Source organism: Podarcis erhardii (genome assembly GCF_964252035.2).
Source record: "Podarcis erhardii genome assembly, chromosome: 16".
Classification (NCBI taxonomy): Eukaryota; Metazoa; Chordata; class Lepidosauria; order Squamata; family Lacertidae; genus Podarcis; species Podarcis erhardii.
In genome coordinates, this window is record NC_138514.1 from 12,189,874 (window position 1) to 12,213,318 (window position 23,445).

Consider the following 23,445-nt stretch of genomic DNA (forward strand, 5'->3'; position numbering starts at 1 on the left):
TGGGTGCATTCAGTTTTACACGCCTGACAAATAAATAAATAAATAAATAAATTGGAAGGGGACGGGCGTTTGGGGGAGGACCTTCGCAATCCTGCAAGTCACTGAACCCAAAGTGCTTTGACAATAAGCAATTTTGGCTTTAGGTGCTACCCCATGGCCATGTCCCCAGTGTAATAGGAGAGTTGCCTGTACAGCCGTACCTTGGAAGTCAAATGGAATCCGTTCCGGAAGTCCATTCGACTTCCAAAATATTGGGAAACTGTGGCAGCCAATCAGAAGCCCTGGAAGCCCCGTTGGATGTTCAGGTTCCAAAGAACATTCGCAAACTGGAGCCATAACGTCCGAGTTCGGGATCCAAGGTATGACTACTGCATATTTGTTGCATGCGAACGGACATGACTACTTCTAGGTATACCATTGTTGTGCAAAGAAGCACTCAAAAGGAGGTATGCATTTGTCACCTCTTGAGTTCTGAATCTTAAGTAGTTATCTGAGGAACTAACCAGCTGATCCACAGCCTCATTTCCCACCAAGGCTTCCCCCACAAACAGGACAAGGTCAGGGGTGTTGACTGCAATGAGCTTAGCCAGAGCTGTCATCAAAGGAGCATTGTCTTGCATACGGCCTGCTGTGTCCACCAAGACCACATCGAAACCTTGGTTACGTGCTGAGAAGATAAAAAGGATATATTTATTAGTAGAAATAAATAAATCCAGCAACAGCTGGGAGTTGCCTTCAGATTTACCAGCTGGCTTTTTTTACAAAATGAAGTGCAAGGCAGAGCCAGCAAACAGCCAAAGTAAGTTTTCTGAGTCTGTATGGCAGGTCTGGTAAATTTTCTAGTGGAAACAAGTACAAAACAAGAGTATTCTTTACCACTTATTCCCCTCCATAATCCTATGTCAGGACCTGCAAAATTCTGCAAATTAATCAGATCTGCCTAATGTTTACATTCCTCCCACCCTCAGATTAAAACTCTACTCTGTTGGCTATTGCCTTCCTCAAATCTCTCTTCTGAGATTTCAAACTCATTGCCCAAACATTTTCAGGCCTGCCTTCATAGCCATAAATATTAGCATTTTTTTTAAAAAAAGTCTGTTTCTCAGGATGCCAAATACTGTTCTTTATACATGATTCCCAAACTGAGGATGCTTCTATCCCTTATGACTGTCATGGACCCTTCTGTTCACTCAACCTGAAGCCTTCCTGGTTATGCTAGAATGACAGATTAGGCAGAGCTATAAATCAGATTCCTTCTCTTGCAGAGGAGAAGGAACTGGATTTAGGGTGGTTGAGATGTTCCCAAAGGCCAGTCCCACTGCTTCCTATTGGCTGGAGAGGAGGGTATTTAACATCTAGAATATCCCTAGATTTGGGGGGGAGCAGGAGGGGGAAGCAACAGGAAAAAGAAATTTCAGCTACAGACATGCAGTGACTAGGATTGCTAAGGAAGACATGAAGGGTTCAGAAATAAGGGGGAAGCAGGGAGAAAGGCCTCACCATATGAAATGGCCTCCATGGCAATGCCGGCCGCATCCTTCCCATATCCCTTCTCATAAAGCTGCACCATTGTGCGGCCGCTGTGGTTTTCTGGAGGGTGAAGAGCATTCAAGCGGCGAGTGTGAGTCCGCAGCTGCTCTACAGCACCAGCACGGAATGTGTCGCAGGCCGCAATGAGGACACTAAAACCGTTTTCGATCAGCCAGAACGAGATCTGAGGGGCAGGCAGAAGAAGATTACCGCTTCCATCACCTACCATCCACCATCTCTACGTAACTTCCCAATGGACCTCGCAGCTTTGCTTCCTGCCAAGTAATAACAAGGCTGTAGATATGCAGCACATCTGCTGTGCCAGCTCCCCTAATGCTGGTCGGATGCAGAAATTCGGTGTCCAAATAAACTTTTATTACTAGAAAGATCTGCTTGGAATATGGACAGAGAGCCTTGCAAAATCTGGAAAGTGAAAATGAACACATGTCCCCACACAGGTGAGGGCTGGTGGGTGCATAGCATGTGCATCACTGAATTACTGAACACTTGATGACACTTAGGGGAATGTATGAACCCTTTGTTGAAAAGCATTGCTTGCAGGTGACAATGGTGATATATATGAATGTTCTGTCTGTAGCATCACATCCATGCAGGCAAGCCATGTGTTTATGCTGCAGTCGATGTGTGAAGAAGATAAATGCATGAACCAGCCCTCTGCATCTGAGAACATAAAATGCTGAGAACAGGAGACGAGATTTTATGGGGGCACTGACGGCTGCGACATTTTCAAATGCCATAGTATTTTAGGAGCCACGACTGAGAATTTTACCAAGAAGCTGTGGGTGAAACAACATTGCTTCAGAATATATATATGGGCTACTAGGTGGCCACCCAGGAAAATGCTAATTTGTAGCACTCCAGGTCTCAGTCCAACTTTAAGTTACCTTCTTGATGCTTCCTCATTAGACACAATAAATTTTAGATTTCGACAGGGAGAGAGAAAAGTGGACAACATGTAACAGTAAATGGGAAAGGGCTGCAACCCAGTAGCAGAGCATTCAATTTGAGTGCAGAAGATCCCCATTCTATCCCAGGCCTCTCCCTTAAACATCTTGAGAGTCCCTGCCAATGAGCACAGAAAATACTGAGCTGGATAAACCAGTGTTTGCTAGTGCAATGCTTTATATATCAGAAGATCTCTTGAGCAAGGGTTGTGGGCCTTCCATTTAGATCTCCATGATATGACCAGACATGCCACCATCTTCCTCTTTGCCTCGCGCAATAGCAACAGTGCTCTACCATCCTGCTTTACCCAAACCTGACCCAGCTTGCCTCCCAACTTCACCCAGTTCCCCAAATCCACGCACATGCAGCCCCTTCCAAGTACCTTGGCCAAGTTAGTTGACTTGCCAACTCCATTGACACCACAGAAAGTGATGACATAAGGTCGACGATGACGCTGGGCTTCCATCACAGAGCGCAAGACATCCACCCGGCGCTGAGGCTGCAGGATCTGCACCAGGGATTCTTGAAGGGCTTGCTTCACAGTTGAGGTCACCGCTGGGAAGTTGGAAGCACATTGTCATTTTTTAGATTGAAGGGCCCCACATACTCTTTCCCACACTTATCCCACCTTATAATCGGAAGTGCATCAAAGTAAACTGTGATGTGAACAAGCCCAGCTCTGCTTTCCTTGCAGAAATGATGCTGTGTCCATTTCAGGAGGACCAGGATGAAGCATCTGGACAAAAGGAATGCAAAGGCTCCAATTTCCTCTCCAAACGAGCTTGGTTTCTCCACATCTGGTCTTAGGTGCGACTTACCCTTCTCTGAGCATCATTGGCCTACCACTCTCTCTGTATCAGCAACTGATTGTGTTCAGTATTCTGTGCAAGTATTCAACTGACAGGGCACTCCAGGGCTCATGATTTTCAGTCACTCTCACAGCCCCTCTTTATAAGCCATCACCTTTCTGGAGTAACATTGATTTTTTCTTTAATAAGTGATATATTTGTACAGCTTGCTCTAGTGGCTGTTGGGCAAGCAAAGCGGATTCACAACCCAAGAAACAAAAAAACAGAAAATGGGCCATCTGAATCAAATGCTTCTGCGTCCAAAATCCATTTCTACCACATGTTAAGTTGTATCAGCATTCTCTGACAATGTCAGCCTTCTTTGCTAGAGGATCCAATCGCTCTTCTCTGTGAGAGAAGTCAAACCTTACTAATGCCAAGGATATAAATTTGCCCTTCACAAAATCCTGTAGGGTGTGCTTTCAAATAAGTCTCCCACACACTGGTGGCATCCAGAAATGCAGAAGGCTAAGGATTCGTGAACCCACAGAGAAGCAGATTCCCAATGGACAAATCCGCTTTGGGTTATTTCTTCCCCCATACCAGCAGTAGCAGCAGAAGTCAACACATGCCAACTGGAGACAAGGTTAAGCAATCAACAAGACTCTAGCATAGGCAGCTGGGGAGACAATAATAAAAATATTAACTACTCACATTTGGTGAGCAGCAGTTGCACCCTGACCTGACCACATTTACTGAGTGAGGAATTTGCTTCCACAAGAGCAGATCTATGGTGAAACTGGGAAGGAACACATTTGTACAGGGTACCAACAAAATAATATATTGGAGTAAAACGAAGGCACAGCCTGCTAACATTCTAGAAACACTGTGCCCGTAAGTGGGCTTACGCATGTTTAGTGTCCCACACATACTGTACAATGTGTAGTGTTACTATTTTACTTTTGTGCATGATGTCCTGGACTTCCACAACCCTTCCTAATCCTTTTCAGGGATGGAACAACAACAACGACACACACAAACATACAAGTGGACTTTGGCACACTGGCATCCCATGTTGTAGAGTATGTGGCCGCTGTACAGTCTTTCCTGGTGTGAGATTGTCAGTTTCACTAAAGACCTGTTCTCACAATCTAATTTGGTTTCTTTTAGACACAATGGGTAGTATCCAGCCAAGTAGATCGCTTGCAGAAGGGCTTTTGGCTGCACAACAGAACTTGTCCCCCCTCTCTTCTCCCCATGGGTCCTGCTAAACCTTTTTTTGTGAGGTTGAGGGTTTCTCCTCAACTCTCCAGAGCAGATTTGGGGAGGGAGAAGAGAGAAAGCAGGAGTTCTGCTGTGCCAGTGGAAATCTTGGCTCTAGTGGATTTGCTTTGTTGGACACCACCCAAATGTTTTGAAATCATGAGCATTTGGGCATATATCCGAGGAAAGTAATGTCGCCAGACTACAGTACACACTAAGGCATGCAAAAAACAAAGCAAGACAAAGGGGAACTTACTGGTAAACGTGCCCATCACTTTCCCTTCCAGCTTTGTTGCCACTGATTCACAGAGTTGGACAGCAATCTCAGCTGCAACGTTCTTAGCTTTGGGCAGGAGGGGAGGGGGAAAAACAGCAAGTTAAGATTGTTATGCTGCTAAGTTCACACTATTTGGTGAATGATTTGTTTATGTTCTCTAAAATGGAAATTTATATTAACTCTAGTAGTTTATGCTTCTCCAAGGGTGGGAGATGACATTTTAACGACCTAGAAACTCTACTGGATGGCAATGTTGACAGTACGCTGCTCACATCCGGCCTACGTAGGGGCCCTAGGTGAAACCTGCAACTACCACCTAAATTTCAGCATCCTGTGATGACTAACCTAGGGTGGGAGATGCTCAACAACGATTTGAACTTGGAATATTCACTTCCAATTCAACCCACTGCACCTTCAAACCTAGCAGGCAAAATTCAGCCAGGCATCATAGGACGCTGAAATTCAGACAGTAGTTACAAAAAGCATCTAGGGTCCATACGTAGGCTGCCTCAAGTTCCAGAGAGGAAGTGTGAAGTATTGCTATGAGAAACGAAAGAAAAAGAGAGATGACAGGTGGCTGTAGAAAGCAAAACTAGTCCCCCAAGAGAGGAAAAAGGACCTGCAGCTGTCAGGGAACTGCCATCGGAGAGGCAGGTGGTGGAAGGGCTCACGGAAGCTAGGAGAGACTCGACAGCGGAAGAAGGCACCAGCAGGGGGAGAGAGGGAATGCAGAGAGAAAGTGAGTCGGAGGGATGGCTCAAGGAGACTTCCAGCGAAAACAGTGGGGAAGTTTCAGGACCTCCTATAGGTACACCAACTCCTCGCCGGAAACTGTCGCGCCGAGAATCCCGAAGACGCGTTTCCGTTAAGGAACTTTTATGCTGGAGTAGATTCCGTAAACGCCCACTGTCGGATTCTGCCAGCGATTAAGGGAGTCATGTTTTGAGGGGCTCCGTGGAGGAAAGAGCGTTGAGAACCATGCCCAAGCTCTGAGGGACTAAGCTTTTACGCACAAGCAGCTCATCATCCCATCACAGCAATCCGACAGTCCCTGAAAGCCGCTTGTGCAAGGAGAGGCATCATGAGCAACCCAACAGGAGCCGGAGACGCAGGGGGAGCTGGAGCGGGTCCAAGCCTGGAAGAAAGGTACAGGGTGTTGGAACTCCAGTTAGCACTGCAAACGGCGAGGCTCAAAGAGAGGCGGGCTCAGGATGAAAAGGGGAAGGCCACCCCCATCACAAGGAAGGTGCCAGGGTTGGTGCAAAAATTTGGGGGTGATCCCAGAAATTATCAAGCCTTTAGGACAGAGATGCAATACGCCCTTAATCTGCAGTTTGATGACTTTGCCGATGAGGAATCGCGAGTGGCGTTTGTGATTGGGCATCTCGAAGGGGGGGGGCGAGAGACTGGGTGAGGCCCCTGATGGCAGCGAATAATGACGCCTTAAAGGACTCGAGAAAGTTTTTTCGCGCCATGGACCTGATGTTTTCCAGCGAAATTGAGCAGGGGGTGGTGCGCAGACAGTTGATGGTGTGTAAACAGGGGACCCGGTCCGTCCGAGAGTATTGGACAGAGTTTACGACTTCCGGGATAGCGCGATCGGGTAATGGCGGATTCCCTCCGAGCCCCGGAGGGAATCGGCTCCGTCGAGGACGGGTCTTGCCGTGCCGGCGACACGGGGACCCTTAAAAACCGCAAGCGCGGAAGCTTGCGGACCTGGTAACTCGGTGGGCACCTCAAGCGCCCTCCCCGACCCGCGAAGAGCCTTTTTAAAGGCTGCGGAGTGGACTGGGGAGCGGCGTGGTGCTGAGAGTTCAGCGCTACCTCGGCGGAGCGAAGCCGCGAGCCATGACCGTAGAGCGCCGTCTTTCTTCTTGAAATTGGGACTGAAAAAAGCAACCCGTGAGTAGAAGGAAATTTTGGCACTAAAAGTTTTTATTCCTGAATTCGAGTACGATCGGGGGACGTGTCAAAAAGGAAGTCCACACTCCCCCCCCCCACCAAAAGACTTAAAGTAAGGAGAGGAACACTAAGTCGGAAAAACTGTGGTGTTTAAAGAAAAAGCTTTCATAAATTGGATTAAAAAGTTAATTGTGCTGGAGTGAAGAGAGGGGAATTTCAGAGGTTTTTTTCTTTTGTTTTCTCTGGCTGACCCCCCCCCCGAACCCGGGCAGCGCCCTGTGTGTGAACCCGAGAGAAAGAATAAGGAGTTTGACAGCTGTCAAAAGAGCTGTCAAACGGATAGTTAAAACCTGGAACTGTGCTACAAATATATTTTTGGATTAAAAGTGTTACATTAAATTCACTGGAAACAAACTAATTTTGAACAACAAAGTAACGGACTGTTGGAAAAGAACCATGATGGAAATCCCCCTGGAGGGAACTAAAGACATTGCAATGGCGGCTGAAGGAAAATTACTGGCAGAGATAAAAAAAATGTTTTTTTTGGTGGGAGCTCTGCAAGAACAGAGCTCGGCTATGAGTGAACAATTGATGACCTTCAATCTTAAACTAAGCAACTCTGTTGATGGAATTAACCGGATGGAAAAAGAACCTGCAGCTGCAGAAGAAGAGATAACTTTAGAATTGGGGGAAAAAGAAGAAGGAGAAGAGGGAGTTCAGGAGGAAGAGAGTAATCAAAAGTCTGTAACTTTCGGGAACAAAAGAAATGAAGAAGACAACCAAAGGATTACAAATCTGCAAAGAAAGATGGAAGTCCCTGGAATAACTGGAATATCGAGCTATAAAAGAATGAACAAGTTTGATGGGGACTTATTCTTTAAGCTGCAACAGGGGAGATTTGTTGATCCTGGACAGAAACTGTTTCTGTTTTATTTGGAAGGAGGAAAATATGAGGAACTGGGGACAGAATTCCTCTGAGAAGAGAAGACCAACAAAAAGGACTATAAACAAAATTGGTGGAAAGAGACTAATTGGGGCCTAAGGGCCTCCGATGTGAGAAATCCGGGTTAAAAATATGGGAAGGGGCAAAAACCGGGGTAGGGGAGGGAGGGGAGTGTAGGGTGGTAAGACTCTGGGATCTAGAACTGAAATATTATGATTTTTGGTTCAATATATGATTTTTGGTTTAATATAAAGACCGAGGAATTTGTGGGAGAGAAATTAGGCCGACCTTAGAGAAAGGATTCAATGTATATAATGGGATATGATAAGTAAAAATGGAAAAATGATAAATTTTAAGAAAGATATGAACAATATTTAAGAGAAATGAACAAATAACTTGCTGAGATACTTAATGAAATTGGAAGGTGGGTAGGGGGGTGTGGGGAAGTCACTGAAAGAAGGTAATGAATGTAAGACTATGAAATTACAGATGTTTTGTTTTGTGTTTGTTTTATATGTGTGTGTTTGTCTGAAAAAGCTGAAAACCCAATAAAAATTTTTATAAAAAAAAAAAAAAAGGACAGAGTTTACCATGCTGATCCATAAATTGGGGTGGGACTTGTCTGCGGACCCAATACAGATGCTGTTCGAGGAAGGGTTATCCCCGGCAGTAAAGGACGAGCTTGCCCGCGCGCCCAGGGCAGAGTCCATGGACCAGCTGACCAAATCCGCGCTCGCTATAGGAGCGCGCCAGGAAGCAAGAGCCTTGGAGAAGCGGGAAGGGAAAGGGGAACGTTGGAGTGAGTTCCGCATTCCTGAGATGCCAGAGCAGCATTCCCCGCCGGTAGAACCGATGGAGATTGGAGCAGCGCGCACGCGCGGAGTTTCAAACGCTAACGAAGGACGGAAGGAGGAGGGAAAAGGCGCCAAGAAATGTTTCCTCTGCCAACAGCCAGAACACTTTGCCAGAGTCTGCCCTCAAAGGAAGGGATGGCAGGGAATGGCGGGGGCTGTTGGGAGTGAAGAGGAGGGGGGTAAGGAGCAGGTAAAAGCCAACGCCTGGCTGCCAGCATCGGGGCACAGCAGCCAGGCCAAAGATCAGTGAATGTGCCCAAGCCGGAACCCCTAAGACCAGCACTAGTCATAGAGGTGTTGCTAGAGCTACCGAATGGACATCCGCTAAAGATAAAGGCTCTATTAGACTCAGGCAGCTCCTGTAATTTTATGAGTAAGGAGTTTGCAGCCGAACACCAGATAGAGACTCTCCCTTTAAGTAACCCTTTGCAGGTGACAACGATTGATGGGAGGGAGCTGTTGGGGGGAGAAGTTAACCAACAGACTGTTCCCATGATAATGAAGGTGGGAAGACACACGAAAGTGATTGCGTTTCATGTTGCCACCCTGGGAGGAGCGCCCATCATTGGGAATGAGCTGGCTAGCAATGCATGATCCGTTAGTGGGATGGCACCAGCGGGTAGTGTCCTTTGGGTCAGCACACTGCCTAGAACACTGCAAGGAGAGGGAGGCTCAGGGAGGAGCCCGGGCCACTCTAGCAGGGATGGAAGTAAAAGGTAAAGGGGAGGTACCACAACAATACGCCGACCTGGGTAACGTCTTCAGCGAAAGAGAAGCAGATAGACTGCCCCCGCATAGACCCTTTGACTGTCAAATTAACCTACTCCCAGGAGCCCAGCTGCCAGTGGGCAAACTGTACGCCATGTCCGACAGGGAGATGCAGGAGTTAAGGGAGTTCATTGACAAGAACCTCAAACGAGGTTTCATCAGGGAGTCAAGAGCGGTGGGGGGTAGCCCAGTGTTCTTTGTGGACAAAAAGGACACGGATAAACCCAGGCTGGTAGTTGATTACCAGGCCGTAAATGCCGTGTCAGAACCCGTGACCTTCCCCATGCCCAGAATTGATGACATTTTGACCCGGGTGAGGAAGGGAAAGATTTTTACCAAACTGGACCTGAGGGGGGCGTATAACCTGATACGGATGAGAAAGGGAGATGAATGGAAAACTACCATGTTCACCCCCTTGGGGGCCTTTGAGTATCTCGTTATGCCCTTCGGTCTACAGGGGGGCTCAGCCTGCTTCCAATCCTTCATGAATCACGTCCTGGGACCTTTACTTTACAAGAACTGTGTGGCATTCTTAGATGACGTATTGGTGTACTCAGAGAATGAGGAGCAGCATGTGCGGGATGTCAGAGAGGTACTGAGCAGGCTGCAAGCAAACCAGCTGTGGGTGAAACTGGAGAAGTGTCAGTTTCATACCAGAGAGGTGGAATTCCTGGGGTACCGCTTGTCAGACAAGGGGTTGGCCATGGATCCCAGCAAGGTTCAGGCGGTACTGGAATGGAAGACACCTAAAACAAAGAAGGACGTGCAACGGTTCCTGGGGTTTGGAAACTTCTATCGGAAGTTCATCAAGAACTTTGCCCACTTAACGGCTCCCATCACCGATTGTCTCAGTAGCAAGAAGAAATTTGTCTGGACGGAAGAGGCGCAGCGAGCGTTCGAAAGTTTAAAGAAGGCGTTCGCGTCGGAAGAACAGCTTTTGCATGTGGATCTGCAGAAACCGATGAGAGTAGAAACAGATGCATCAGACCGAGCGGTAGGGGTGGTGCTTCTTCAGCCGGGAAAGGATGCGGCGGAATGGAGACCGTGTGCCTTCTTCTCGCGGAAATTGAATAAATCCGAGAGGAACTACACCGTGTACGACCGAGAACTACTCGCCATTCATGAAGCGTTCCAGAGGTGGCGACACTTGCTGATTGGAGCGCAACACAAGGTCCAAGTGTGCACCGACCACAAGAATCTAGAATATTGGAGAACGGCCCGAGTACTGAACCAGAGACAAGTGAGATGGGCCCAGGAGTTCTCCAAATTCCATTTTGAAATTTGCTACGTACCAGGTCCGGAGAACGTCAGGGCGGACGCTCTCTCTCGAAAACCAGAGTATTTAGAGGGGGAGGGAGCGCCAGAGGAAAGGCATATCATCCCCGAGGACCACTGGGTGTGTGGGGCGGCATTGGTGGGACAAAGAGAACTGGTAGAGGGAACCGAGAACGATGAATACGCCCAAGATAAGCTCAGAGGACTCCGGGGAGCTGGAGAGCACAGGGGGGTTTGAGGAAAGGAACGGGGCGTTGTATTACAAAGGGGCACTGTACATACCCGAAGGAGAACTGAGGGGCAGGGTACTCAAACAATTGCACGACAGCCCCACAGCGGGGCACTTCGGGCAACACAAAACCATGTGGTTGGTTACCAGGGAGTTTTGGTGGCCCAAGGTGAGGGAAGATGTACGTGAATATGTAAGGGGGTGCGACCGCTGCCAGCGGGCAAAAGGGGAAAAGCGGGCACCGGCGGGGCTACTGGAACTATTGCCCACACCAGAACGACCATGGGAGGCAGTATCCATAGATTTTATGACGGATCTGCCAAAATCCAAGGGGAAAACAGCTGTCATGGTTGTGGTAGACCTATTAACCAAGATGTGCCACTTTATAGCCTGCTCACATGCGGTCACAGCAGAAGAGACCGCCAAGTTGTTTGTAAAACACATTTTTAGGTTGCATGGCGCCCCTTTGAGGGTGGTCTCAGACCGAGGGAAACAATTTACTTCCAGGTTCTGGAGGAAGCTCATGAGCTTACTGCATGTAGAGGTAAATTTTTTGACTGCCCGACATCCAGAAACTAATGGGCAGGCGGAAAGGGCAAACAGTATTCTACAACAATACCTGAGGTGTTATGTTAATGACAGGGAAAATGATTGGGTAGAGAAGTTGGCTCTGGCAGAATTCACCTACAATAATGCGGAGAATGTGTCCACCGGGATGAGTCCCTTTTTGGCTAATTATGGGTGTCATCACAGGGCATTTCCGGGAGAAGGCGGGGAAAGATGGAGTGTTCCGGCAGCGGAGCACTTTGTAGAAGAGATGGAAGCAATCCATCGTCAGCTCCAGCTCAATTTAGAGAGGGCCAAAGAAGAATACAAGAAGCAAGCAGACAGAAGCAGAAGGGAAGGTGAAACCATAAGGGTGGGGGACCGGGTGTGGTTATCGACCCAAGGGCTGCCGTTCAAGGGTGGGTGTAAGAAATTGAGACCCAAACGACTGGGACCATTTGAGGTCACACGACAGGTCAATCCGGTGGCCTTCAAACTCAGGTTACCTAACCACATGAAACTGCACCCAGTATTCCACAGGTCCTTACTGTCACCGTACCGAGGGGGACGTGAAGGGGAGGTTACTCAGGCACCAGTAATAGAAGAAAGGGAACGTAACAGTCACGTGGCAGAAATCGTTGATTCCAGGTGGAAGGGTAATCAGGTGGAGTATTTGGTAGCATAGGAAGGGGAACCGGAGTCAGAGGACACATGGGTACCGGCAGAAGAGGTCAATGACGAGGTTTTAATAGAAACGTTTCATCAACGGTTCCCAAGAAAACCTCAGCCTGTAACGCGGTTCAGGAAGGAACACTTCGGCACCACCGACGAGGAAGAGGAGTTCGAAGGGTTCCCAGAAATCAGGGCTGGAAGAAGGAGTAGACTCCGATGAGGAGGAGTACTCAGGAAGAAGGGACGGTAGTAGGTGGAGGGAAGTGTTCGAGTCTTCGGAAGATGAGGGAGGTTCTTTCCGGGGGTTTTCATCCTCACCACCCGTAGAGGAGGGGGCGGGAGGGGGTGAAGGGGGCCCTGGAGGGGAGGTGGATGTCAGGGAACTGCCATCGGAGAGGCAGGTGGTGGAAGGGCTCACGGAAGCTAGGAGAGACTCGACAGCGGAAGAAGGCACCAGCAGGGGGAGAGAGGGAATGCAGAGAGAAAGTGAGTCGGAGGGATGGCTCAAGGAGACTTCCAGCGAAAACAGTGGGGAAGTTTCAGGACCTCCTATAGGTACACCCACTCCTCGCCGGAAACTGTCGTGCCGAGAATCCCGAAGACGCGTTTCCGTTAAGGAACTTTTATGCTGGAGTAGATTCCGTAAACGCCCACTGTCGGATTCTGCCAGCGATTAAGGGAGTCATGTTTTGAGGGGCTCCGTGGAGGAAAGAGCGTTGAGAACCATGCCCAAGCTCTGAGGGACTAAGCTTTTACGCACAAGCAGCTCATCATCCCATCACAGCAGCCAATGGACAATTCTACTATCCTGCTGTTGTCACCAACAGGTATGCTTTATTAAAAGACACCTTAAGTCTCCACCCCAGTTTGAAATTCAATCCACTTTACTTATGACTGGTGTGGGAAATGTGGAGCCCTCACAGCCCACTTGCTGAACTTTCTGATATTGCAAAAATAAGCTTTCAAAACAAATAAGCTTACACTAAGCAGTAGGGTGGCTGCTTACAAGCCCAACATCCAATGTGCTTCGATTGTAAAGGTAAAGGACCCCTGACAGTTAAGTCTAGTCGTGAACAACTCTGGGGTTGTGGCAATCGTCTCGCTTTACTGGCTGAGGGAGCCGACATTTGTCTGCAAACTGTTGTTCCGGGTCATGTGACCAGCATGACTAAGCCGCTTCTGGCGAAACCAGAGCAGTGCACGGAAATGGCATTTACCTTCCCGCCGGAGCGCTACCTATTTATCTACTTGCACTTTGACGTGCTTTCAAACTGCTAGGTTGTCCGGAGCTGGGACCGAGCAATGGGAGCTCATCCCATCACAGGGATTCGAACCGCTGACCTTTCAATCGGCAAGCCCTATGCTCAGTGGTTTAGACCACAGTGCCGGAGTGGCCAATTCTGACAGCCTGTGGAGCCTTAAAACCATCTCGGTGTGAATGTCTGAATGCTACAATTGACAAGGATGAGAAGTAGAGAACGGTGTTTTGAAAACAGGATAAAAGAAGGAGCTTAGGGTACCAGCAGCACAGAATCTACTTTGTAAGAGATTCAGCAACTAGCCATTCTTGTCCCAGGCTTCCTTCCAACTCTCCTTCTGCTTAGTTCAGTGACCTTTTCTAAAACCCAACTAACGACATAGTCAACCTTGGACCCTTCATAAGCACAGCTCAGCAGAAACTGCATGGGAAGTGGGCAGCATCCAGCCCATTGCCACCAAATTGAGCCCCCATCAGCCTAGTTCCAGAGGAAGCCAAACGTACCAATCAGGTGATCCTTCATCTTTTCCAACACAGGGTCCATGTCCTCTCTGGATAAGCTTTTGGAGCCCACAAGACCCTTAAGCATCCCAAACATGCCTCCAAGGCCACCCTTCTTTGCACTGGCAACAAGAAGATAGTGTTATGATGTTACAGGAGGGAAAATGTCAATTAAACAAAAGGTTTCATTCAAGTCAACACAGAAGAACAGCTTTCGTGAGGGAACTTACCTTGCACCTGAAGAGTTCTGAACCACCTTCTCTTCTTCAGCTTCCTCTTCGCTCTCATATTCAAGATCACGGAGACGGCCAGGCTCATGGTTGCGATCCCCAAGGACCTGCAGTGGAGGATAAAAAGGCCAGGAATTACGTAAGCCTTCTTTGTTGTTTCTCACTACTCTAAGCAGCTCAGGCTGCCTCCATGTGAACCTTAAGTTACTTCTGGAGGGTGCATCTTCCTTCTGTACTCTTTACACATGTTCTGAGAACAAGAGGCTCAGAGTGCTGTTTCTCCTTGATGAGCACATCCAGCAGAGGATACCCCAGAATCTATAGTAAAAGTTGCTGCACATTCTCTATAGGGGATGGGGAACCTTAGGCCTGTGCATCAGATGGTGCCCCCAGTGACTCTGTCCAGCCTTATGGGGTCTCCCCAGGCCAAGCCCCTCAGCAGCTCTGCTCTGAGCTCTCATCAAGTGCTTTTGCTCGACTGGAATGTGTCCCTGAATTGTGCTAATGCCTCTGGCGTTTGTGTGTCTGGAAGCTCAGAGTCACATCCATGGCTTCTCCCATTCTATGGCCTCAGGAAGGTTTCCCCGCCTTCTGCTCTATGATGGGACAGGGAATTCTGGGAAGCAGAGAGAGCAGCACAGGCACACCTGCATATTTTGTTTCATAGTGCAGATATTACAGAATGATGCATTTTGCTTAATGGTTGCCATCAATTTGATTTTAATTAATTTTTATAATGAAATGTTTTTAGAATGTTGCATTATTTTATTGTTGTTAGCCGCCCTGAGCCCGGCTTCAGCTGGGGAGGGCAGGATATAAATAAATTATTATTATTATTATTATTGCACAGAGAAAGCAGGTAAAGTTAATTCTCCCTCTTTCATAACAATAGGAATGGGCACGCAGTGAAGCTGAATCCTGGAAGATTTGGGACAGATAAAAGGAACTGCTACTTCATACAGCGAGTAGTTAAACTTGGAATTTGCTCCCATGAGAAGCAGTGATGCCTGCCAACTTGGATGGCTTTAAAAGGTGATTAAACCAATTCATGGAGGGCAAGGCCACCCGCATCTAGTAACCACAATGGCAGAGTTTGCTGGGAATCACAAGTGAAGAGAGCTCTTGAGCTCAAGACTTGCTTGCATGCTTCCCACAGGCATCTGACTGGCCATTGTGAGAACAGGATACTGGAATAGATGGGCCATGGGTCAGATTCCAGCAGGCTCTTCTTATGCATTCTTCTTTTAAAAGGGAGCCTGTACTTCTGTTCCCTTTTTTTGCTTTTATTCCTCTCCCAACAAAAGACTTAAAAGTCAAGAGCATCAAAAAAACAAAATGTGATAATCAAAATAAAAGTCAAATCCTTGTGTGAATGGGGCCCCAAGTCACACTGTGTTAACAGCTGAGGCTACTTTGGCAACAGTACTGAATTACAAGATTACTGCTAGCAGCAGCACTTGTGAAAGGGAGACACTTCATCCATTTGCAGTTCTTCCCAGTAAATTCCTACCTTCAGTTTATCTAATCAACGGCCCCAATTACGCTTCTGTATAGTGTGGCTTGGTCATTGGTTAGGAAACCAAATCTGATTTGATGACAAGAACTGCATGAAAACCTCACAATCAAGCTACCCTGGTAAACCCTTGAAGATTTGAGAGCAAGGCATCTTAATGTAGCTCTGCAAAACTATGCACAGGCATGAAACAGAACCATCAGGATGTCTAGTGACTGGGGATCTTACCATTTCTGGATCATACTCCTCCATGGGACAAGTGTCTGTGTTTCCATTGGTAGTGGAATTACTATAGTCAAGTACTTTGGCATTAGAGTTGCCCAGTTCCCACACTCTGGGCTTCTTCCCCTTGTCCTTCTGAGTGTCTGGCTTTGGAGACTTGCTAATGAAGACAGAACAGAAACTCCAGTAGATCTTAGCAGTCAAGGAGGAAAAAACTGAACAGAATTCCTGCTCTGAATCATCTCTAGCAGTGAACCCTGAACTTTGCTGGGTCACAAACAATCACAGCAGAAAAGACTGAGTGTGCATTCTGCATTATAATTTATTTTACCTATCAGTCCAAGGAAACGCCATTCTCTAGGAAAACAAGGAAGCGTACTCCAAGAGAGTAAAACAAACCGGTGCTCAGAATTCCACTTTGCTCCCAAGCCTGCTGCTGGCCAATTCAGAAAACCACAGCAAGTGATTCTAGCCTCCCTCAAGCCCTGGCTCAAAAATAAGTTTTGGGTTTGTTTTTCCAGTTCATTCCACAATAGTCACCTGAAGACAGCTCAAATTAAGTTAGTCCTCAATGAAGCGGTAAACCTTTGTCTGGGCCATATATGGACTGATAGTGGCTCTCCAGGGTTTCAGAGAGAGAACATTCCCAGCCCTACTAGAGGCTGAATCTGGGACCTGCTGCACATAAAACAAATGCTCTGCCACCAAGGCACGGTCCTTCCTCTATGGACCATGTGACCACCCAACTTCACGTCTCTGGATGCAAAGCCAAGGGAGATCCGATAGCGTTATTCATTAGCAATGGCCTCACTTACTTGGACTTTTCTCCCCCCTTCATGCGCTTCCTAAAGAATTCCTCCCGGTTCTTCTGCAGGATCTCATCCTTGGTCAGTTCTTCCCTGTCTCCAGCGGCAATGGGAGGATCCTGCTTAACAGCTGCGGTTGCTTTGGGGACGGTAGCTGCTTCATTTCCTGGAGCTGGACAAGGGGCGGAAAGCACTGTTTTAATAACATCTAATGTTCTAAGAATTGGAACGCAGGTGGTGCTGTGGGTTAAACCACAGAGCCTAGGACTTGCCGATCGGAAGGTCGGCAGTTCAAATCCCCGCGACAGGGTGAGCTCCCGTTGCTCGGTCCCTGCTCCTGCCAACCTAGCAGTTCGAAAGCACATCAAAGTGCAAGTTGATAAATGGGTACTGCTCTGACGGGAAGGTAAACGGTGTTTCCATGCACTGCTCTGGTTCTCCAGAAGCGGCTCAGTCATGCTGGCCACATGACCCGGAGCTCCCTCGGCCAAAAAAGCAAAATGAGCGCCGCAACCCCAGAGTCGGCCACGACTGGACCTATTGGTCAGGGGTCCCTTTACCTTTACCTTAATGTTCTAAGAGAAAAGGGCCAAGTCCTGCTTTTGAGGTTTTTAGGTAACCACAAGTTTTAAAAATAATATATGTGCTGAGCAAATTCCATGTTCCACCAAAACAAAAACATGTAAAATGAAACATTTAAACTAGGGATGGTGTTTAAATCAACCCTAGCCAGCATGGCCAATAACCAGGGGATAATGGGAGTTGTAGTCCATCAACAAATGGGGGAACCAGAGGACCTCCATCCCTGCTTCAGCTCCTCAACTAACAGGGTATCCCCAGTTGCCACTAAATGAGCAACTGCATGTCAGATTGGACCTTTAAAACTGATTTTAATGAACAGGACATGGATAATACTGTTATCGATTCTGCTCCCGAGTGCAAGCCACCAGAAATAGCACAAACCCCACAGTTCCTCACCACAGCAGGCCTCTGGTTTGGCACGGCCTGCTGCTTGCATATCGCAACACTGACTCACCTTCCTTTTTGGAACCTTTGTTTTTCTTGTTCTTGGTTTTTTCTTTTGGTTTCTCCCCTCGATTTTCTATCATAGACTTCACGGTTTTTTGGGATTTTGCCGACTGTTCAAACGACTTCATGGCAGTGGGAGCTCGGGCTTTACTGCTCTCCTCTGCATCCCTGTTTGCAAAGAGGAAAAGGTTTACCCAATCGTGCTCATTCAATGCCAGACAATGAATAAATGTATTTTAGAGCTGGCCTGGCTGGAGGCAGCACAGATGCATATTTACCACATGGAGTTTGTTTCCCTAACTTCTTCTAACAAGCAACTTTTAAGAGATGATCTTGGGCTATGTGGCCATAGGACCCCTTGCCCCCAAAGGAATGAGACATCTAGGCTAGCTAGCTAGCACTGTAGTGCCGACACCCATCAACAAACCTTGCCCATGTTGCGGAGTACAATAAAGTCATGTTGGGTTATGGGAGGGAATGCTGATGCTGTCTTGGCTAGGTTTCAATGGAATCCTTGAAAACCGTAAGTAACATATGCAGCTTTGCGGGTGGCGCACGGGTAAATTGTTCAACCCCCCCCCCCCAATTTATAATGCAACTCCATTCAAGGTGGAAAATACAATTTCATTTTGAAGACAGCAAAAGCTGAGCACAGCAAAGTTCACACAAGCAGTTACTAGCAGGGCAGACTTCCTTCCTGCCCACCTCTACCGAGGGAGATCGTGTCACTCTTATTGAGCCAAGCCCCCAACTTACAGCTCCAAAATACAAGGTATCTGAGGCAAAACACAGGATCAGCAGCAAAAGATGAAAGAGAACATCCTATTACCGTAGGAGACGTAAAAAATCCTCCTTAAAATCAAAGGTGCCATTGAGAAGCCCAAGAGCTCCCTTCTGCTGAAACTCGTTTCGATATTTGTCTCGGAACTCCTTATGAACATCATCTATCAACTTATCCACATAGGTTAGAGTTAAAATTTTCTGAAACCCAACCTGCAAGGAGAACAGTGGTGTTAAAGACAAGCAAAAGTAACCACATTATAATTGTATGATTCTGCATTCTATGATTCCCACATTGCAGGGGGTTGGACTAGATGATCCTCGGGACCCCCTTCTAACTTTACAATTCTACATATTTGTTTGTGAAAGAAACTGCCCCTTGATTGAAGCCTCATTGCTCTTAATGAACATTTCTAAGGTGTTGCTATAATGACGGTTTGTGATGCAAGACTGAGGAACAAGCTCTTCTGATCCCAATCGAAGGAAAAGGAAGTAATGTTCCACAATATCAAAAACAATATATCAATGCTGAGAAAAGTTTTTTATTCACTTTGCTATAGAGACTCTTGGAGACAGGTTTTCCACCTGTCTAAGGTCTTTATCTCACACAGAATAATTCACTTACCACAAAAACGAGTTCAAATTGATTGTCCAGCTTGTATTTAAGCGTAAGGGCTTCATGGTTGAAAGAGTTGCTGCCACCTCGCTCCTGAAAAGGCAAGAGAGAGAGAGAGAGAGAACATTGGCAGCACCTATAATGAGATGGAAACCCTACATTACAGGAGTTGTAGAGATTCATTGTTTTTTAGGTTAAAGAATAACCATCCTGTTTACTGTGGGTACAATTCAAATTCTAGGAAACAGTGTCCAATCTTCATATTCCATACATGCTTACAAGCATCTGTTTCAAGACACAAAGTACACTTCACACCTAACAGCTATACTGTAATTCATTCAGCAATATGCATTTCCACCACACAAAGATTTTAGACTTTTTGCTGTTCAGACACAGTAGCTCACATGCTGTCAGAGATATCTGCCATCAGATCCCGGACTCCTACTTCTGTTGTCAGAATAGCCAAAAACCTAGTTAGCTAGTATCCATGCAACTTCTTTGAACAATCTTGACTTCCTATACAGTGGTGCCCTGCAAGACGAATGCCTCGCAAGACGAAAAACTCGCTAGACAAAAGGGTTTTCCGTTTTTCGAGGTGCTTCGCAAGACGAATTTCCCTATGGGCTTGCTTCGCAAGACGAAAACGTCTTGCGAGTTTGCTTCCTTTTTCGTAAAACCGTTAATACCCGGGGAATCCGCGCTCCGCAAGACGAAAAAATCGCAAGACGAAGCAACTCGCGGAACGAATTAATTTCATCTTGCGAGGCACCACTGTAATTAACACAAATAATCTTGCAGCAGCAGCCTGCTTCTACAGAAATCAGAAAGAAAATGTGAGTTGGGTGAACTGTTATGAAGCAGAGTTTATAGTTAAATCTCACCCCAGCCATAAATCTGGGAAATATATCTATTTGAGACCCTGGAGAGCTATGATAAATCAAGACAGATTCTGATAGGCTATTTGAATCACTAGTCTGCCTTAGTATGAAACAACTACATTTTCACCTAACCACCCATCAATGGCATGTCTTCACGAACAAGAAGCAAAAAGGCAGAGAAAATAACAGCAAAGTAAAGAAATCCAGAAGTGGGCAAGTACCACCTACTGGCAGCCTACTTAAAACATGCCCATGTTGTACAATACAGAAGCAATTCCCACCATCTGAGTCACACAGACGTGCAAACTGCTAGTATGAGAGGCAACCCAAGGAAGCTTTCAAACAGCCAAAGTTAAATACTGCACTGCTCTATAATCCATGAAAAAGTGCTCTGAAATAAGGAATAAAGAACCACATGGCACCCCAGGATAGAGGGAAACTGATAAAGTATCACCTTTTGGCTTGAAAAACAGTCTTTGAAATTCAGAAATAAAAGGAATGGCAAAAAGTGTTTAATCTCAGACCTGAAAGACCTGGGCAAGACACACAAGGTAGCTAAGTCGCCAACTCTCAACCTAATATTCTTTTCTTATATATAAAGAAAAACAGGAGCAGCATGGTGCTGACTGTGAAACACTACACACTAAGTAAAATAAGTATCAACACTCCCAATGCACAATTTACATGACGAAAAAAATGAGCTTTAGTGACACCAAGAAAATGCTGACATTCACATTATTTTAAAGAAGTATTTTTTGAATGGTCATTTAAGCTCTGAAATATATGGACGGCAGAGCTTGATATAACCAATAATATAAATGAATATTTAGAAGTTAGACAAATCATGGCTAATAGACTGGCAGTGCAGTTGAGCATTTTAATACCCAGTAAATTTTAAAAACTTCTTTAAAAAACCTACTTACTATACAACTTTCTGTACAGATGCAAAATCACAAAACAGAACTCTGAAGCTATTCATCTGACTTAAACAGACCTGCTTTTATGGAATCTTAATGCTTACAGTTGTGATCCATGACTAAGGATCCAAATGACCCGATTACAACATGCTGCCAGAACTGGATGTACGATCAGATCATCCTGTCTCCTGTACCTGGAATCCGCTTAAGCAGTATCCATTCTCCAATTCCAATTAGTGTATGGAAACAGATAAAGAGTTAGAGAAAGCTTAGGGGGAAAGGTAGGCTGTAGTAGCCATGGCTACGGGTGAGATCCAAGACAGAAAGAGTGGGAGAGAGGGATGACTAGATAGCATGATCCTTTGCACCTTTTCAGTTTATGCTCCCATCACATATTGTCTACCGCAGACTATTAGCTTACGGAACAACCAGTTGTTTTTTGCATTAGGTCCTTGGGAATAAAAGGAAACACAAGTTATGCACCTGTGACTTTCTGAAATAAGAAACAGGCACTACAAAACAGGAAATCTGCTAAAATAGGAAACATATTTTCCTGTTTGGGCTTGCAATTCAACAGGGAATTTTGAACACAGCATATGTTTTATGAGGTTCTACAGGGAAATGCAACTTGTGTCTAGCCAGCTGATTGCAAAACGCCGTGGTCAGGAGCAAACAAGAAGTGCTTTCTGGAAATGTAGCATCTGGAAGGTTAGCTGTGTTAGCCAAAATAAATGTGCTGGTATTTTAAGGGGCTACAAATACTAAGGAGTAAATTCCATTAAACTAAGCTGGCCGTACATCTAGGTAGGCATTCCTAAGATTAAAGTCTTAGGCTGCAATCCTATGCGCACTTATATGGGAACAAGCCCCAATGAACTCTAGCAGTTTGTAATAACAAGCAGAGCTTGCAACAAAATGTTGCCGTATGAACTGCTCCTAGATCAAGATTCTAACCAGGCACGCTCTTTTCCAAGATACCCCATTCCATACCCCCTCTTCCCTGGATTTTAGAACACATCCCAGCAGTCAAGTAAACATGCTGTGCCCACTGGGCATACTCAGTCCTGAGCAGGGGTGGGTGGGTATCCCACCATTAAGAGTTACTTCCATCTAAAGATTCAGTGCACTTCTTCAAACACTGAGTTTCTCCCAATGATAAGGATACCACCCCCTCTTCTGTGTTTGGATCATCCCACTTGGGTTACATTAACACTCACAAAACATATGGCCTATTTACCATTTGCATTTCACTTTCAGGAGTATAAGACGTTTCACATTCATTAGCAAGCTAGTAAGGCAAGGCTGGGGAACTCGTGGCCCTCCAGATGTTGCTGCACTACAACTCCCATCATCCCTTCAGACTGGCTGTTGACAGCTGGGGCTGATTAGGTCTGGAATCCAACATCTGGAGAGCCACAGGTGACCCATCTGCGGATTTCTTCCAGCACGGCAGATTTTGACTGACATTTTCAAAACAGTCTTCTCTTTTCAGCACGTGTGGGTCTACACCGTTCCAGAGGGCATCGCAATTATGCACATTCGATTAAGAAAACCATGTTGTTGGTTTTCCCCCAACACGGGGAAAGCGTGGGAATCGCCTTGTCCTTCTAGGTTACTGATTCCCACATTGTATCTGAATGCACCTTGCACAGATCTGGGCTGTCCGTTTCCAGGCTATTTCACAGGACCTTAGATTTGTAAGGGATCCCCAGGGACATCTAGTCCAACCCCACCCCCTGCAATGCAGGAATCTCAGCTAAAGCATCCATGGCAGATGAACAGCTCCAAGGAAGGAGACCCCACAACCTTCCACTGTCGAACAGCTGTTTAGTTTATGTTTCCTTGTTTCACGCTCCCGATTTTTTAAAGAGGAAATCGTTACTTTCCGACCAGCAGTGAATAAAGGTGGGGAGTTTGATGGTGGATACCTCAGTGGTACCTCTGGTTAAGTACTGAATTCGTTCCGGAGGTCCGTTCTTAACCTGAAACTGTTCTTAACCTGAGGTGCCACTTTAGCTAATGGGGCCTCCTGCTGCCGCTCGCTGCCACTGCGCGATTTCTGTTCTCATCCTGAAACCAAGTTCTTAACCCGAGGTACTATTTCTAGGTTAGCGGAGTCTGTAAATTGAAGCGTATGTAACCTGAAGCGTATGTAACCCGAGGTACCACTGTAACATAAAGTCAGGGATGGCGGCGGGAGGGGAAGAGGGAGAGAGAGGCACCCAAAATCGGCGGAAGGATGTCGACGCGTAAAAGGGAAAGCGGCGAGAAGACTCACCTGGAGCAGAACCGAGCGGATGAGCGCGTTCACGGGCGCAGTGCAAGCCGCCGCGGGGCCGCGCACGCCTTGGAAGCACCAGAGGACGAGGCCTCCCTTGCTAAAGATGGTGAAGAAGTCGAGCATGGCGGAGCCGGGAGGGGGGGAAGAGAGGGGGGAACCGGGGAGGGGGGCCTGAGACGCCGGGAAACCAGCCCGACTTCCTGACCCACGTCAGGCTATTCTCTTCACTGCGCACCTCATTTCCGCCGGAAGCGGGCTTCCGGATGGAAGGCGGGACCAAAGGGAGAAAGGGGCAGAGCGATTGGGCCTCGCTTCCGGAAAAGGAAATGGGGGGAAAAAAACCGCTGTGAGGACCATAGACATAGCAAAGTGATAGAGCGGTCGAAGAAAATGTGCTTTAA

The 23,445-nt window shown here is 46.8% G+C and overlaps 1 protein-coding gene across 2 annotated transcripts in view; it reads right to left on the reverse strand.

Annotated features, from left to right (window-relative positions):
• The window catches only part of SRPRA (SRP receptor subunit alpha), a 26,736-nt gene extending 3,474 nt beyond the window's left edge, over positions 1-23,262 (reverse strand). Inside the window, exons 1-12 of one of the 2 annotated variants that reach the window (XM_081844393.1) lie at positions 23,042-23,262; positions 18,978-19,061; positions 18,402-18,565; positions 17,580-17,740; positions 16,553-16,709; positions 15,744-15,897; positions 14,003-14,109; positions 13,776-13,894; positions 4,804-4,890; positions 2,879-3,051; positions 1,501-1,714; positions 504-667 (exon numbers count right to left, since the gene is read on the reverse strand). In XM_081844393.1, coding sequence (XP_081700519.1) covers positions 504-667; positions 1,501-1,714; positions 2,879-3,051; positions 4,804-4,890; positions 13,776-13,894; positions 14,003-14,109; positions 15,744-15,897; positions 16,553-16,709; positions 17,580-17,740; positions 18,402-18,565; positions 18,978-19,061; positions 23,042-23,167 — 1,710 coding nt within the window. In that variant the 5' untranslated portion in view covers positions 23,168-23,262. Of the gene's footprint in view, positions 1-503; positions 668-1,500; positions 1,715-2,878; positions 3,052-4,803; positions 4,891-13,775; positions 13,895-14,002; positions 14,110-15,743; positions 15,898-16,552; positions 16,716-17,579; positions 17,741-18,401; positions 18,566-18,977; positions 19,062-23,041 lie in introns of both variants that reach the window. The other variant, XM_081844392.1, reaches the window with a different exon arrangement.
• Between the last annotated feature and the right edge of the window lie 183 nt (positions 23,263-23,445).